The 17,439-nt window shown below is 42.4% G+C and overlaps 1 protein-coding gene across 1 annotated transcript in view; it reads right to left on the bottom strand.

Moving 5' to 3' along the window:
• Positions 1–17,439, bottom strand: part of GALNT18 (polypeptide N-acetylgalactosaminyltransferase 18) — a 349,951-nt gene that overhangs the window by 85,190 nt on the left and 247,322 nt on the right. The window contains exon 6 of the mRNA XM_043902975.1: positions 16,306–16,420. Within this exon, the coding sequence (XP_043758910.1) occupies positions 16,306–16,420 (115 nt within the window). The remainder of the gene's footprint in view (positions 1–16,305; positions 16,421–17,439) is intronic.

Here is a 17,439-nt window from a genome sequence, read left to right as displayed (position 1 = left end):
GGAATGCCTGTTCTCCTCTTCCCACCTGAACAAAACAATTTCATTCCTTAGGTCCAACCTAAATGCTGCCCCCTCTGTGAAGCCTCACCCAGCTCTGAAGGGGTGAGTGGTCACTCCCTCTGCTATTGCAATACACACAGGATCAATTCATCCTTGCCATTCTGATCCTGAGCACTGGGTTATGCCTTACTTAGTGCTTTAATCCAAATTATATTCACAATGATGAATTTTCATTCAGGAAATATTTTCTGGAATAAATGTCATTAAGGGACTTTAATTCTCTTGGTCAATTTTCTATATAAGGTAATTAAAATATATTTCCTTTCATGCTAATTTTCCAATTTTATTTTACTAGACTTAGTTTCATAGGGGTTAATACTTTTTTGCATTGATTTTACAACTGAGATATGATTTATCTATCAGCATTTTAAAAATTTACATCTATTTTACAATTATGGCCTCCTTCACAAAGTGGTCATGATCTCACCAAGTTTAGTTTTTCTGAATCAAGTTTTGCAGATATAAATTATATTACTATTTACTTCTTCAATCAGCCTTTTAACTTTCACTGTGTTCATTTTTGTTTGTTGCTTCAGTTCATGTTAGTGATCTTTACTACTACTCACAATTTGGAAAAAGAATGATGGTTTGCATTTTTTGGTATTCAAAAATTTTTTAAGAATTATCACAAGAAATAGTGTCAGCAGGGAACTGTGTACTTACTATGGTTGCCAAAGAACAAAGAAGTCCTTAAAGTCACAATGGAGCTTCAGGTCATGATATCTTGTTTAGTCTCAAGATGTTTTCTATAACCTGTCAGATAGTGCTTAGAAGATGGCAAGGTGGTTGTCTCTCCAGCTAGTCTGGGAGCCACTCAAAGACAGAGTCTGTGTCATTCACCTCTAGTTTTCCAGCACCTGGCAAGAATGAATGAATGAATACATACCTAAATGAAACCACCAGGGGAACATGAGAAATCTGATCTGATTTCTTACTGAAGGCCACTACACTATGCCTACCTATATAAGGCATAATGGTTTCTGAAGCCCCTTTCCCTGAGTTCAAATCTTAGCTTTACCATTTTCCTGGAGCAAGTTATATCATTTCTCTGTGCTTCAGCATATCCTCCTGGAAGCGGGGGTAATAAAAGATTTTGCATCACAAGGTGGCTGCAAGGATTAAGGGAGCTAATATATGTAAAGCACTGAGGACAGCAGCTCACATATAATTATTGCCACACTTCTATTAACTATTAGTAGTTCAGTCATAAGTCTCATCTATCTTTCTAATAAAACCGAGGGGTGTTTATGTTCCCTGTTACAGGGAGCTCATGATTCCATTTGGCATCCTTTCCTTTTTAATGATTCTAATATTTGTTTCTTATATTGAATTGATAACTACATCCATTACAGCTTCCACCACTGTCCGTGGCGCTAACTTTTTGAGCTTATATAGAATAAATTCTCTTATATTTGACTGGCCTTCAAACTTGACACCTGTTCATTGAGCACATACCAAGCATCAGTATGAAAATTAACTAGCCATAAATCCTCACATTAAGTGTTTTAAAGTATAGACAGAAAAGAAGTGGGAAAGATGTTATTTGTGTCTTTCATAGATCTTTTCTTCTTTTGAATCCAAGGTTTTCTTGATACACTGTTGGCAAGCCAAAATCCAACTTACAAGCTTAATTCACAAACATTTGTGAGTTTGAACATACAAACATAATATAATGGCTACATTTCTTCATAATATAATGGCTACAATTTCTTATAGAAATTGTGTGATATTAGTACATGAATACACAAATAGATTAATTGAACTGAAATAAAAAATCCAGAAGCAAACCCTAAGTATGACAATTTAGCCTATGATGATGGTAGTATTGTAAACCAGTGAGGAAAAGATGCAATTTTAAAAAGAAGGTGTTAGGATAACTGGAGGACCATACAGAAAAATAAGACATTGGGTCCATTCCTCACACCATACATCAAGATCAATTCTGATGAACTGGAGATTAAAATGCAAGAAAAAAAATTGCAATCCTACAACTATTAGAAGAAAACATAGGTGATCTTTCTCTTTAACCTTAAAGTGGGTAAATTTTATTCTGACTAAACTCTGGAAGCAAGAAGAAAAGATAATGCATTTGCTTATGTTTAAGAAAAAAGGCACCTTTTGCATGACCAAAAAAAAAAAAAAAACCCAGCAAAACACCAAAAGCAAAATCAAAAGACAAGTAACACACTGGGAGAAAATATTTGCAATGTATATGATGGGAAAAGTATTACCATCCCTAATGTGTAAAGAGTTTCTAAAAATAAAGATGAACAATCCTACAGGAAAATGGGCCAAAGATAAGAAAAGCTCATGGAAAAGAGAAATGCTAATGGCCTTAATCATGTGAAAAGCTTCTCAACCTACTTCTTAATAAGAGAAATGCAAATTAAAACTACTCTGAAAGTCATTTCTCATCTGTCAGATTGGCAAAACTCCAAATATTTCACAACATACTTTGTTGATTGATGGTGAGGAAACAGGCAGCTTCACCATTCCTGGTGGGAAAAATACTACTCTAGAAGCATATTTGATGTCTAGCTAGCAAAATTACACATGTATTTGCCTTTTTATCTCACAATTTCCCCTTTAGGAACCTATTCAAACAATAATCCAGAAAAATATGAAAAATTTTATGCCTGAGATGATTCATTATAGCACTAAGTATCAGAATAAATTATGAAATGTGCATGCATGCATTGGAGCACCATGCAGCTATGAAAAAGCAATGAGGAATACCTCTATACACTATTGTAATCTTCAGAAAAAAATTTATATAGTGAAAAAATCACAGCAGTGAAAAGTGTACTAGCATACTTCTATTTATCTAAGAAAAAGAGATGTGAATATATGCATATTTCCATTTTTTAAAAGGGTAAAATAAAACAAACAAGGTGTTTATATTAGAGGTACTAAAGAAACAGGATGAAGAGGATAGTAATAGCAAATAGATTTTTCTGAATACACTTTCTTTTCTAGATTTGATCTTGGAATTATGCAAATATTTACATAGCTGTAAGAATTAAATATGAAAAAAGCAATTCCTAAAAATCAAAAGCAAAATAAAAGAAATGAACCTGTTTATTTGGTTGGTAGAATAATGCACAGAGAGGAACTATTCTAGGTGACTTTAAATCACAGGGTTTGACTGTATATCTCCAGTGGAATATAAACAAAAAGCAGAAAGAAATGCAAAAAAGAAAATTTAAACTGTTTCTAGTGATCATATCATTGGTAATAGTGTTCGGAGACAGTTGTATGCATGCTGAGGAATAAAACAAATAAGTAATTATGTTGATGTCATTAAGAACCAGAATTTTTGGCATGGGAGAAAGGGAATAGAGATGTAAGATTGATGAAATTGAAATTAAGTAAAAATCCTGTAGTGGGTTTTCCTGGTGGTCCAGTGGTTAAGAATCTGCCTGCCAGTACAGGGGACACAGGTTCAACCCCAGGTCCAGGAAGATCCCACATGCCGTGAGGCAACTAAGTCTGTGTGCCAGACCTACTGAGGCCGGCGCCCTAGAGCCTGTGCTCTGCGACAAAAGAAGCCACAATGAGAAGCCTGCTTACCACAACTAGAGAGCAGGCCCCTGTGCAGCCACACACACACACACACACACACACAAACTAGAGAGCAGGCCCCAGTGCAGCCACACACACACACACACACACACACAAACTAGAGAGCAGGCCCCAGTGCAGCCACACACACACACACACACACACACAAACTAGAGAGCAGGCCCCAGTGCAGCCACACACACACACACACACACACACACACACAAACTAGAGAGCAGGCCCCTGTGCAGCCACACACACACACACACACACACAAACTAGAGAGCAGGCCCCAGTGCAGCCACACACACACACACACACACACACACACACAAACTAGAGAGCAGGCCCCTGTGCAGCCACACACACACACACACACACACAAACTAGAGAGCAGGCCCCAGTGCAGCCACACACACACACACACACACACACACAAACTAGAGAGCAGGCCCCAGTGCAGCCACACACACACACACACACACACACACACAAACTAGAGAGCAGGCCCCAGTGCAGCCACACACACACACACACACACACACACAAACTAGAGAGCAGGCCCCAGTGCAGCCACACACACACACACACACACACACACAAACTAGAGAGCAGGCCCCAGTGCAGCCACACACACACACACACACACACACACACACACACACAAACTAGAGAGCAGGCCCCAGTGCAGCCACACACACACACACACACACACACACACACAAACTAGAGAGCAGGCCCCAGTGCAGCCACACACACACACACACACACAAACTAGAGAGCAGACCCCTGTGCAGCCACACACACACAAACTAGAGAGCAGGCCCCTGTGCAGCCACACACACACACACACACACACACAAACTAGAGAGCAGGCCCCAGTGCAGCCACACACACACACACACACACAAACTAGAGAGCAGGCCCCAGTGCAGCCACACACACACACACACACACACACACACACACAAACTAGAGAGCAGGCCCCTGTGCAGCCACACACACACACACACACACACACACACACACAAACTAGAGAGCAGGCCCCTGTGCAGCCACACACATACACACACACACACACACACACAAACTAGAGAGCAGGCCCCAGTGCAGCCACACACACACACACACACACACAAACTAGAGAGCAGGCCCCAGTGCAGCCACACACACACAAACTAGAGAGCAGGCCCCTGTGCAGCCACACACACACAAACTAGAGAGCAGGCCCCTGTGCAGCCACACACACACATACATACACACACACAAACTAGAGAGCAGGCCCCAGTGCAGCCACACACACACACACACACACACACACACAAACTAGAGAGCAGACCCCTGTGCAGCCACACACACACACACACACACACACACACAAACTAGAGAGCAGGCCCCTGTGCAGCCACACACACACACACACACACACACACAAACTAGAGAGCAGGCCCCTGTGCAGCCACACACACACACACACACAAACTAGAGAGCAGGCCCCAGTGCAGCCACACACACACACACACACACACACACACAAACTAGAGAGCAGGCCCCAGTGCAGCCACACACACACACACACACACAAACTAGAGAGCAGACCCCAGTGCAGCCACACACACACAAACTAGAGAGCAGGCCCCTGTGCAGCCACACACACACACACACAAACTAGAGAGCAGACCCCTGTGCAGCCACACACACACACACACACACACACACACACAAACTAGAGAGCAGGCCCCAGTGCAGCCACACACACACACACACACACACAAACTAGAGAGCAGACCCTTGTGCAGCCACACACACACACACACACACACACACAAACTAGAGAGCAGGCCCCAGTGCAGCCACACACACACACACACACACACAAACTAGAGAGCAGACCCCTGTGCAGCCACACACACACACACACACACACAAACTAGAGAGCAGGCCCCAGTGCAGCCACACACACACACACACACACACACACACAAACTAGAGAGCAGGCCCCTGTGCAGCCACACACACACACACACACACACACACAAACTAGAGAGCAGACCCCTGTGCAGCCACACACACACACACACACACACACACACACAAACTAGAGAGCAGGCCCCAGTGCAGCCACACACACACACACACACACACACACACACAAACTAGAGAGCAGGCCCCAGTGCAGCCACACACACACACACACACACACACACACACACAAACTAGAGAGCAGGCCCCAGTGCAGCCACACACACACACACACACACAAACTAGAGAGCAGACCCCTGTGCAGCCACACACACACAAACTAGAGAGCAGGCCCCTGTGCAGCCACACACACACACACACACACACACAAACTAGAGAGCAGGCCCCAGTGCAGCCACACACACACACACACACACAAACTAGAGAGCAGGCCCCAGTGCAGCCACACACACACACACACACACACACACACACACACACAAACTAGAGAGCAGGCCCCTGTGCAGCCACACACACACACACACACACACACACACACACAAACTAGAGAGCAGGCCCCTGTGCAGCCACACACATACACACACACACACACACACACAAACTAGAGAGCAGGCCCCAGTGCAGCCACACACACACACACACACACACAAACTAGAGAGCAGGCCCCAGTGCAGCCACACACACACAAACTAGAGAGCAGGCCCCTGTGCAGCCACACACACACAAACTAGAGAGCAGGCCCCTGTGCAGCCACACACACACATACATACACACACACAAACTAGAGAGCAGGCCCCAGTGCAGCCACACACACACACACACACACACACACACAAACTAGAGAGCAGACCCCTGTGCAGCCACACACACACACACACACACACACACAAACTAGAGAGCAGGCCCCTGTGCAGCCACACACACACACACACACACACACACAAACTAGAGAGCAGGCCCCTGTGCAGCCACACACACACACACACACAAACTAGAGAGCAGGCCCCAGTGCAGCCACACACACACACACACACACACACACACAAACTAGAGAGCAGGCCCCAGTGCAGCCACACACACACACACACACACAAACTAGAGAGCAGGCCCCTGTGCAGCCACACACACACACACACAAACTAGAGAGCAGACCCCTGTGCAGCCACACACACACACACACACACACACACACACACAAACTAGAGAGCAGGCCCCAGTGCAGCCACACACACACACACACACACACAAACTAGAGAGCAGGCCCCAGTGCAGCCACACACACACACACACACACACACACAAACTAGAGAGCAGGCCCCAGTGCAGCCACACACACACACACACACACACACAAACTAGAGAGCAGACCCCTGTGCAGCCACACACACACACACACACACACAAACTAGAGAGCAGGCCCCAGTGCAGCCACACACACACACACACACACACACACACAAACTAGAGAGCAGGCCCCTGTGCAGCCACACACACACACACACACACACACACACACAAACTAGAGAGCAGACCCCTGTGCAGCCACACACACACACACACACACACACACACACAAACTAGAGAGCAGGCCCCAGTGCAGCCACACACACACACACACACACACACACAAACTAGAGAGCAGACCCCTGTGCAGCCACACACACACACACACACACACACACACAAACTAGAGAGCAGGCCCCTGTGCAGCCACACACACACACACACACACACACACACACAAACTAGAGAGCAGGCCCCTGTGCAGCCACACACACACACACACAAACTAGAGAGCAGGCCCCTGTGCAGCCACACACACACACACACACACACAAACTAGAGAGCAGGCCCCTGTGCAGCCACACACACACACACACACACACACACACACACAAACTAGAGAGCAGGCCCCAGTGCAGCTGCACACACACACACACACACACACACAGCCTGTAGTACTAAATTTGATTCAGAGAGATCATCATGAACATTGAAAGTGTTTTCTTTAAACAAAAAGAATATATCTAGCTCTAACCACTGAAAAGACCCAGAAACATGGGCCAACTCAGTATCAGTGAATGCCTGTAGTGCCCAGACCCAGACTGTGATTTTCAAATACCACTTCTCACTACAAGAAAGCTGAGCTCCTTAGAAAAAATGGCTGATGACAGGTCTGGAGCAAGAAATGTATAGATGGAACATTTCTTATGCCAGAGAAGTCATTAAAGAGGCAAAAGGACTCTTTCCTGAGGAAGGACTGTCAATAGGCTCTCAATGGCCAAAGGTGAAAAAACTGCAAATCAATTAGGGTATTAGATAAAATGAATTGAAACACATCAAATATATTTAAAACTGTAAGTTCATAACAGTACTCAAAAACCTAATTGGCTCCCTCTAAAAGATGGTAGAGAATCAACTCATTATTTTGCAAACTGCAATAGAATTATTTATTCTGACTCTTCCTAATGAACTGTGTTGTATTTCCAGGCAAAGAATGGATGACTATAAATGTCTCTCATGAAAGTTATTCCAGCTAATAAACAAAGAAGGAAAAAAAAAATTAAAATATCACCATTTTCCAACTCTTAATGAATTACTTGATCTAGGCACTAATCAGCAGTAACTGCTAGCATCACAAACAGGGAGACAACAAGACATTAGGTACCAGTGATGAAAGCACGCACATATTGCCTTTGAAATATTCTTGCTACAAAACTGAACCTACACCTTCAGGTCTAACTAGCAATTTGGAAGAAATATACAGAACAGGAGTGTTAGATGACATCAGGGAAATGCAATCAGAAAAACCTAGGCTGTGGGAGTCTCCACAGGACAAATAACCTGATCTTTTTAAAAATAAATTACAGAGAGAAAAAAAGAAATGGAGAAAGAAATCCAGTGGATTAATAGAGACTTATAAGACATTAATCAACTAGACCTAGACTCAAGCAAATTGTAAAACAAAGTAAAAATTGCTGAGCGAATTGGAGGAAATGTGAACACTGACTGGATAATTGATGGTATTAGGGAATTCTTTTCAACACTTTTAGGACTGAAATAGTATTGTGATCATGTTTCTCTCAAAAAGTTCTTATCTATTTCAGATGCATATTGAAATATTTTTTGATGATATAATACCTGGGATTTGCTTCAAAAAGCCAGAGTTAGGGAGGATTGGGTATGAATAGAGATTAAAACCAAATTGTCCATGAGTTGACAATGTTGATATTGGGTGATGGATGGAAGGGGATTTATCATACCATTCTCTCTATTTGGGGATATGTTTGAAATTGCCCATAATAAAGAAGCTTTTTTTAAAAAAATCTCATTTATGATAAGGTATTTGGAATATAGAGTACAGTATCCTAGACACTATATTACATGTTTTAGAGGACATTTGGACCTAGGTTCCAAATTCCCTTTCTATGTGAGAAACAATATCATGTGTAATACTTGGACCCATGGACCCTGAAAGCAGGCATATGTGACCTGTCCCTGACCCCTGGAAGCATGTGCCTATAACCTAGGCTTAGCCAACTGTGTGAGCTCATGCAGTACTTTGAATTTTGGTGACTGTCACCAAGACCCAAGCAATGGGACTGGCTTATAGCAGGACTATAGTACTCCTTACAAATTAAAGTGAGCTTAAAAAAATAAAGCCCTATATGAAATGTATGGTTGTATATTTATGGAACATATATATATATCTGCATGTATAATAATAATAGATATGATCATGTTTTGTATAGAGTACTTTATAGTTTACAAAATACTTATATTGATTTCTTGTTATCTTTATTGTTAAAATAATGATGATAATAATGAGACAATAAACCATAAGAATGAATTAATATTTTTTGGCCAATATAAACATTTTTAATTATATAACACTATTAGGATAGTAATATTTGGCTTGCTTATAGCACTTGATTGCTAGGTACATTAAATAGGATAATTGTAGGGAAACAGCTTTGAAAATACAGATGTCAAGGAATTTACTGCCTATATTTTCTTCTAGGAGTCTTATGGTTTCAGGTCTTATGTTCAGGTCTTTAATTCATTTTGAGTTAGTTTTTGTGTATGGTTACATTTTTGTATTACGTTACATAATGGTCCAGTTTCGTGATTTTGCATGTGGCTGTCCAGTTTTCCCAATACCATTTATTGAAGACACCATCTTTTGTCTGTTGTATATCCTTGGCTCATTTGTTGTAAATTATTTGAGCATATATGAATGGGCTTATTTCCGGATCTCTATTCTTTTCCTTTGATTTATGTGTCTGATTTTATGCCAATACCATACTGTTCTGATTTACAGTTTTTTAAAGTGCTATTTTGGTTGCATTTCACATACTGTAATATGCAGTATTCAATATATTTGTTATATTGCTATATTCAGTTCAAAATAGGAGAAGGAAATGGCAACCCACTCCAGTATTCTTGCCTAGAGAATCCCATGGACAGAGGAGCCTGGTGGGCTGCTGCTCATAGGGTCATACAGAGCCGGACATGACTGAAGCGACTTAGCAGCAGCAGCAGAAGCAGCAGCAGTTCACAATATTTTAAAATTACTAGTATATTTCTCCTTTGATCTATGCTATTCAGAAACGCTTCACAATTTCCAAAAATATGGCTTCTTCCTATACTTCTTAGGTATAGATTTTTAATTTAATTCCACTGAGATCAGAGAATGTGTTTATATGATGTTACTCCCTTGAAATTGTTGAATTTTGTGGTTGTTAGATGCAGTGTTGCACATATGCCCATTTGATTTAAACTATCAATTATGTTGGTCTATCAATTACTGGGAAAATTTATTAAAATTCTCAACTACATTAGTGGTGCTGTTGATGTCTCCTTTAAATTCTATCCATTTTACATTACATAAATTAAAGCTGTGCCATTAAGGTACATAGAAACATAATTTTCATATATTCCTGATAAACTTAACATACTTTCATCTCGTAGAAATCTACCTTATTTATCCTAAAGCATGGTGTAATAGTATTTTTTTAAACATTAACTATAACAACTTTCTTTTTTTGTGAGATTTATTCCTGTTTATTTTTATTTATTTATTTTTTTCATTTATTGTTATTAGTTGGAGGCTAATTACTTTGCAATATTGTAGTGGTTTTTGTCATACAAACAACCTTCTTTTGATTGATTAGTATTTACCTGCCATGACGTTCTCCATCTGTTTACATTTTAAGTTAACTGTATTATCATATTTCAGGCTTATAAATAGATTACGGATAATTTCTAAAATCCAGTCTACAAATGTTAGTCTTAATTTGGCCCATGTACATTTACTACATTTACTGATACATTTGGATTATTTCTACCATTTCATATATTTTCTTCTTGAATTACCTGTCTTGTTTCTCTTTCTTACCATTTTCATATCTTGTTTTTTTCCCTCTACTTCTTTAGAAGTTAGACTTTCTATATCTATGATTTTCATGGCTTCTCTAGGAATTTTAACATGATTACTTTATCAGAATTTAAAGTCAACTAGACTGAGCAACTTCACTTTCACTTTTCACTTTCATGCATTGGAGAAGGACATGGCAACCCACTCCAGTGTTCCTGCCTGGAGAATCCTAGGGACGGTGGAGCCTGGTGGGCTGCCGTCTACGGGGTCACACAGAGTTGGACACGACTGAAGCGACTTAGCAGCAGCAGCAGGATCTTCTCCATCTTCACAAACAATATAGACATTTTAAGCACTTTATTTACAATCACCCCCTCCCAACTTATTTTCAATTTTCATCATGCACTGTAATTTTGTTTTAATAACCCCACAATACATTACTAAAGTGTTATTTACCATGGATATTTCTTTACATCTACTCATATATTTATACTTACTCATATATGAGCTAATTATTATTCTTTTATTTCAGAATTCCTTCTGAGCTCATTTTCCTTGTATCTGAAGTATATCCCTTAAAAACTTTTCACTTAGGATCTGTCAGCAGCAAACTCAGTTTTATGTCAGGAAATAGCTTCGTTTTATCCTAGTTTTTGAAGGAATTTTTTTAATTGAATGTACATGTAAAAGTTGTTTTTTCTCTCAGCAATATAGAAGATGTTATTTCATGGTCTTCTGGAATCCACTATCGCCACTGGAAAGTCTGTGTTGTTATTCTAATTATCATAAAATTTTAGGTAGTCTATCTTTTCTGACTGCCATAAAGTCTTCTCATTGTCTTTGCTTTTCTATGGTTCCATGATATGTCTAAATGTGAATATTTTTGTATTTATTTTACTTTGGACAGGTTGACTTCCTGAATCTGAGAACTGGTGTCTTTCAGCAGTATGGGAACATTTTCAGTCATTTCTACTCAAATATTGCTTCTGCTTAATCCTCCTTCTATCATCACCATTTGGAATTCTAAGATATTAGAACCTCCTTCTCATTTCTACATGTCTCTCAACCTCTTTCTTTCATATTTTTTTGTCTTCCCGGGTGATTTTGAATAATTTCTTCAGCACTATTTTCCAGTTTACTTAGTTTATCCTTTAATATCCATCTAGCTGTTTAATCCCTCCACTAAGCTTTTAATTTCCATTTTTATGTTAGTCATGTTTGAAATTCTATTTTTATCCTAATATGACTGGTCTTTTTATAGTCTCCTGCTTCTTACTCATATTTCAATCTCTTTTAAAAGTTATTAAATATACAACTTATATCTTATATCTGATAGATTTAATGCCTGAAGACTTTGCAGATCAAATTTGGCTGTCCAATGCTTTTGCTGGTGTTTGCCTTTGGTTCTTTTTCCGTTGTCTGCTTTATGATTTAAAAAAAAAAAAAAAAAAGAAAACACCTTGAAATCACATTCCTTGGAACTCTAGCTAGGAGAAATTTTGTGGCCTGGGTCTTTCTCAGAAAGGATTTGTATACACTTTTGCAGATGCCTAAAAACTTCCAACAACTTTAAGCTGAATTTTCCTCTTGAGATTCTCTGGACCTGAAGTATTTTGATTTTAGATGATAGGCGCAAGGGAGGGGCTCACAGAGGAGAAATTTTCTTTTCTTCCTGGCCCAAGACTGAGACAGGCAATCTTCACTCTAATGACGAAAATGTGGGTGGGAGTAGTTCTAGCCCATCTTTATGTTGAGATAATTGGCCTTTGCAGTCCCTGCTTTACGGGAGATAAGGGGTAGGGGTTGTTTTATTAGTCTCTCAATGTTGGTTAAGCCTTGTGCTTTGTCGTTCAGTCATGTCTGACTCTTTGCGACCCCAAGGACTGTCACCTGCCAGGTACCTCTGTCCATGGGGATTTTCCAGGAAAGAATACTGGAGTGGGTTGCCATGCCCTCCTCCAGCTTAAGCCTTGGACTTTGTGTCCTGTCCTCTGTATACTCCATGAAACTGGGATATCATAAGCTTCAAGTTCCCAGGTTCTTCTGATATAATGGACTCAAGCTTTCTCTGGTTCCTACTTTCACTTAGGTTTTGGTGTTTGTATTGATTTCCTTGGCTTGTTATAACAAAGCATGGCCAACTGAATTATCTAAAGCTACTGAAATGTACTCTCTAATAGTTCTGAAGGCTAGAAGTCTGAAATCGAGTATTGGTAGGCAATGCTCTCCCTAAAGCTCTAAGGGAGGATCCTTCCTTTCCTTGTCTAGCTTCTGGTAGCCACAGAATTCAGTGGCTTGTGGCATCATAACTCCAATCTCTGTCTCCATCTTCACATGGTCATCTTCCCTCTGTGTCTGGGTCCAAAGTCTCCTTCTTTTATAAGGACACCGGTCATATTGGAGTAAGGCCCACCCTGACCCAGTATGACCTCATCTTAACCTGATTACATCTGTGAAGGTCCTATTTCCAAATATGATCATATTCACAGGTACAGAGGGCTAGAATTTCAACATGTTCTAAAGGAAATTCAATTCAATCCATAACAGTCCCTAGCCACTTCTTAATTCCTTGCCAACTCCTGAATTCTTTCATATATATTCTAGTATTTTATAGCCATCATCAGTACAATCTTTCTGTCTTCTATTCAATGTCAGCTCTTATTTCTCATTCTTTTCCTTCTGCTTGCCCATAGGAGTTCTTTTTTTCCACTGAGTTGTGGACTTGGAAATTGGAGAAAACATGGCTTATTAGAATTGAGTGCAAAATAAGAATAAGGTTGTAAATGAGGACTCTGTAGACACAATTGTGTAAAGTAGAAGAAAATTACTGCATGGACACTGTAATACTCTTTGGGGAATGCACAAAGAACATTTATTCCTAGATCACTGTGGTATATCTAGCTACGCTTTTGAATCATAAAGACCTGAGGGTGAATCTTTTCTCTACCTCTTATAAGTCATATGACTTTGAGAACATATTATGTAAGCTCTTCATTTCACAACTTCCCCATCTGAAAAAAGGGGATAACAGCTACTTTTTAGGGTGCTTTGTAGATGGATGATATAAGTAGAGAGCCAGAGCAAGTATTGAATAATTGTGCAAACAACTGTTTCTGTGTGCCAGATGGGTAAGGACTTTGAATAAGTTGCCTCTGAATAAGTGAGGGGAGAAAAGCAATGTCTCTAACTTTTTTTTTTTAACCACACGGCATGTGAGATCCTAGTTCTATGACCAAGGATTGAACCCAAGTTAATTCAAATTAACTAGCTTCTGTCCTCAGCTCTGCCAGCCAACAAATTGCTTGGTACCTGCTTTAAAAAACCACCTTTCCTTCAACTCCATGACACTTCACCTCCGTCAAACAGGAGGGAACAGACAGGAAAAAAAAAAAAAAGCCAGGCAAAATTTTGTATTGTATTTTACACCCCCAGCACAAAACCCCCAAATTTTAAACAAGTATTTGAAAGCTTCACCCAGGCCCACACTCCAGAACAGCTTTATATTAATAATCTAGGCAGGGAAAAGCCAGAAATCTCCCACCACTCTGTGATTGACTCACATATATGTTGGAGGCAGAGTTCACAAATCTAATTCCTTTCTCCATTCCCGGACATTTTTACCCAGAAAGCCTAAGTGACTAGAGGCGGTTCTGCCTGCTCAGCCAATTCCCGGCAGCAGCTTCTAGTGAAAAAAATGTTATGTTTGGGGGCGAGCATTTATCCAGGAGCGTGCGGAAATGAGATGGTGAGGACGCAAATGGTGAATAAATGACCAGGGTAGGGACAGCAGAGGAATGAGGGCGATTATGCAGGCTCCGTCCTCTATGAATACATTAGCTCCCCAACGAACCCATGTATCTTGACTGCTTCCAAAGCAATTTCTTTGGGTTTCAGTGAATACAGGTGTCTGCAAGTGTTCTCTAAGCTTGGCTTCAGACAAGCCGCTCCAACCTCCAGAACTTAAAGCCCTAGCATTAAGTTTGGGTGACAAGTCAGACCGATGCAGCCTGCCAGGCCGTTGTAGCTGCTGTGAGATGCTCACTGGAGATGCCCAGCCTCCTGTCATGAAAGGGCGAGGGCTGTCCAGTGCCAGCTGACTGCCCAGTGGGTAGTGGGGATGGCTGAGGAGGGTTATCCAGGCTGGAGTCCTTGAGTGGAAACTGGGGATCAGGAACAGGAGATGGCCAGATACAGACACCGGCGTCAAAGGGGCAAGAGTGGGGCTGCTGGTGGGAACCAGGCAGATGCCAGGTGGCCTGCATGGAGGGTTGGCAGTGAGGGGGAACAGCTCGGACGACGGCCATGAACACAGCAGGGCTGGCCAGGGACTGGCAAGCCTGTAATGCGTGTGTGCCACCTGCTTAAGGATCCCCAAGGAGAGGACAGTGGCACCACAGTGGGGACAAGTCCAGCTTACACGCTGCTCTTTGCAGGAGGAGAGAACCACAAACTGGACAGAGTGGTGGTCTTCCCTTTCTAGGGCGAGGTCCTTCCTTGTATCCCTGATCACATTGCTGTCATCTGCCAAGGGATCGAATGTGTCTCTCAGCCATGGGGAAGGGTTCCTTTTAGAGTTACCTTTTCATAGTTACCTTTTCAGAGAAAAGGGGTCAGTGCCTTGGAAACGTTCCTATATGATGAGAAAATAAATGGTGCCGAGTGTGGATTCATACCACACAATTGACAGCTGCAAAGGGCCCTGTACTTTGGGGCGGGATGGTGGATATCTCTGGAGAGTGATGTGAGGCATGTACCTGCCTGAGGGTCTGACCACAACGTGGTGGGTCGGGAACCTGCATGCACTGAGCCTGGCTGTGCTTTGCTATTTATACTCCATGAGTTTATTTCTCTGTGGCACTCTCTTGGCAAAGTCTTTAGGAAGGTTCTGTGGGCCACCGTGGAGGAGATGGAGAATGACAGAGAAACCCCGAGGGGACATGACAGTGAAGAGAAGAGACTCTGAGGGTCCCTCCTGTTTACCCCTCTATTCCTGGTGCTCCCTTTTGCTCACTCCCTGAGAAACCTGCATTTGGTTTCAACACAGAGGTTTATTTCCTTGATTTGGGAGCTCAACTCTCTCATGTTCCCACCTCAGTCAAAACAGTTTCTGATGTTCTTTTCTTCCTGAAAATTCTATAGGTCCCAACCTGTGTCTATACTCCATCCCCAGCAACCCTGATCACATATGCATGGACCAAGGTTAGGGACTGGACATTCAGTATCAGTCCCCCACCGTCAACCCTGAGCCAAATTTCTGCACCCCCTGGACTCATTCACCCACTGGGGAGCTGAGCCAAGCCTTCCTGGTGAGAAACCCTGCTCACCCTGATCCCGAGCTCGACATTTTCCCCTCCGTAGACCTCCATGCCTTCGTCCAGCAAGCCGATCTCCTGGAAGTACTGCCGGTCCACAATGAAGCAGCCAATGAGGGCAGGGCTCCTGCAGGGCATGGAGAGATGGTGGGCAGTTAGCAGTGGGGCCGTCTCTTGGGGGTCAACAGAGCAGGAAGAGCAATGCTGACTTGCTGCCAGGAGGGTCTGGCCTTCTCCCTTCCTTTGCTGCCAAAACTAGTGTGAGCCTCGTTCTCTGAGTGGCCTTCCCAGGTCATCCTCACCAGCTACTCCAGGGAGCCTATTCCACGAGGACAGAGGCAGACAGCTCCTGTCCTGCGACCAGCCATCATTTCTGATGGTGCCTGCCTATGTGTCAACCAGAGAAGCAACGCTCAGTCTGCCAGTCTTGACCACACGTCTGTATCTCTGGCTGTCCTGACCCCTGCATTTTGAACCACATAACTGGTCTCTGTTGCTACCTGTTTACCCACAATGACTTTCCCACCCTTCACCTTGGTCCCTATAGAGAGATGAGCTGGGGCTTTGGATAGCACAGTAAATCATTTGGATTTTATCTGTGGATAAAGGAATGTCAACGAAGAATTTTAAGCAGACAGTGGTAATAAGCAGATCTGTGTTTGTAAAAAGAATACTCTGGCAGCCGTGGGGTGATCGATTGGAGGAGATTGGGTAGAAATCGAGGAATCCGGTTGGGAAGCTTATTGCTATATCCAGGTGAGCAATGATGAAGACCTGGGCTGGAGTACCAGGAATGGAGATAGGGATTGTTTAAAGACATATATTGAGGTAAAATCAGCAGAATTTGGAGACAGATGAACTCTGAGGGTGAGAAGGAGGAATCTAGATACCAGCTGGCCTTCTGCTTGGGTGATGATGGGGTGAAAGCCGTTGATAGGTGGATAGAGAAGAAGCTGGTTTTAGAAGGAAGAGGTATTCCATGCTGGGAAAACTGATCTTAAGGTGCCTGTGGGTCACCAGGGGGAGATATCCAACAGGCAGGGCCTAGGTGGCTGGTCTGGGTTGGAATTCAGCAGGGGTCTTAGGGGGAGCAACGCGCCAACAGCTGGCGGGGCCAGGAACTGAAAGGCCTTTCCTAGTAAGCGT

Source organism: Cervus elaphus, chromosome 1 (assembly GCF_910594005.1).
Source record: "Cervus elaphus chromosome 1, mCerEla1.1, whole genome shotgun sequence".
NCBI lineage: Eukaryota > Metazoa > Chordata > Mammalia > Artiodactyla > Cervidae > Cervus > Cervus elaphus.
Note: the sequence above shows the minus strand (reverse complement) of the source record. Positions and strands in the feature narration are given on the sequence as shown.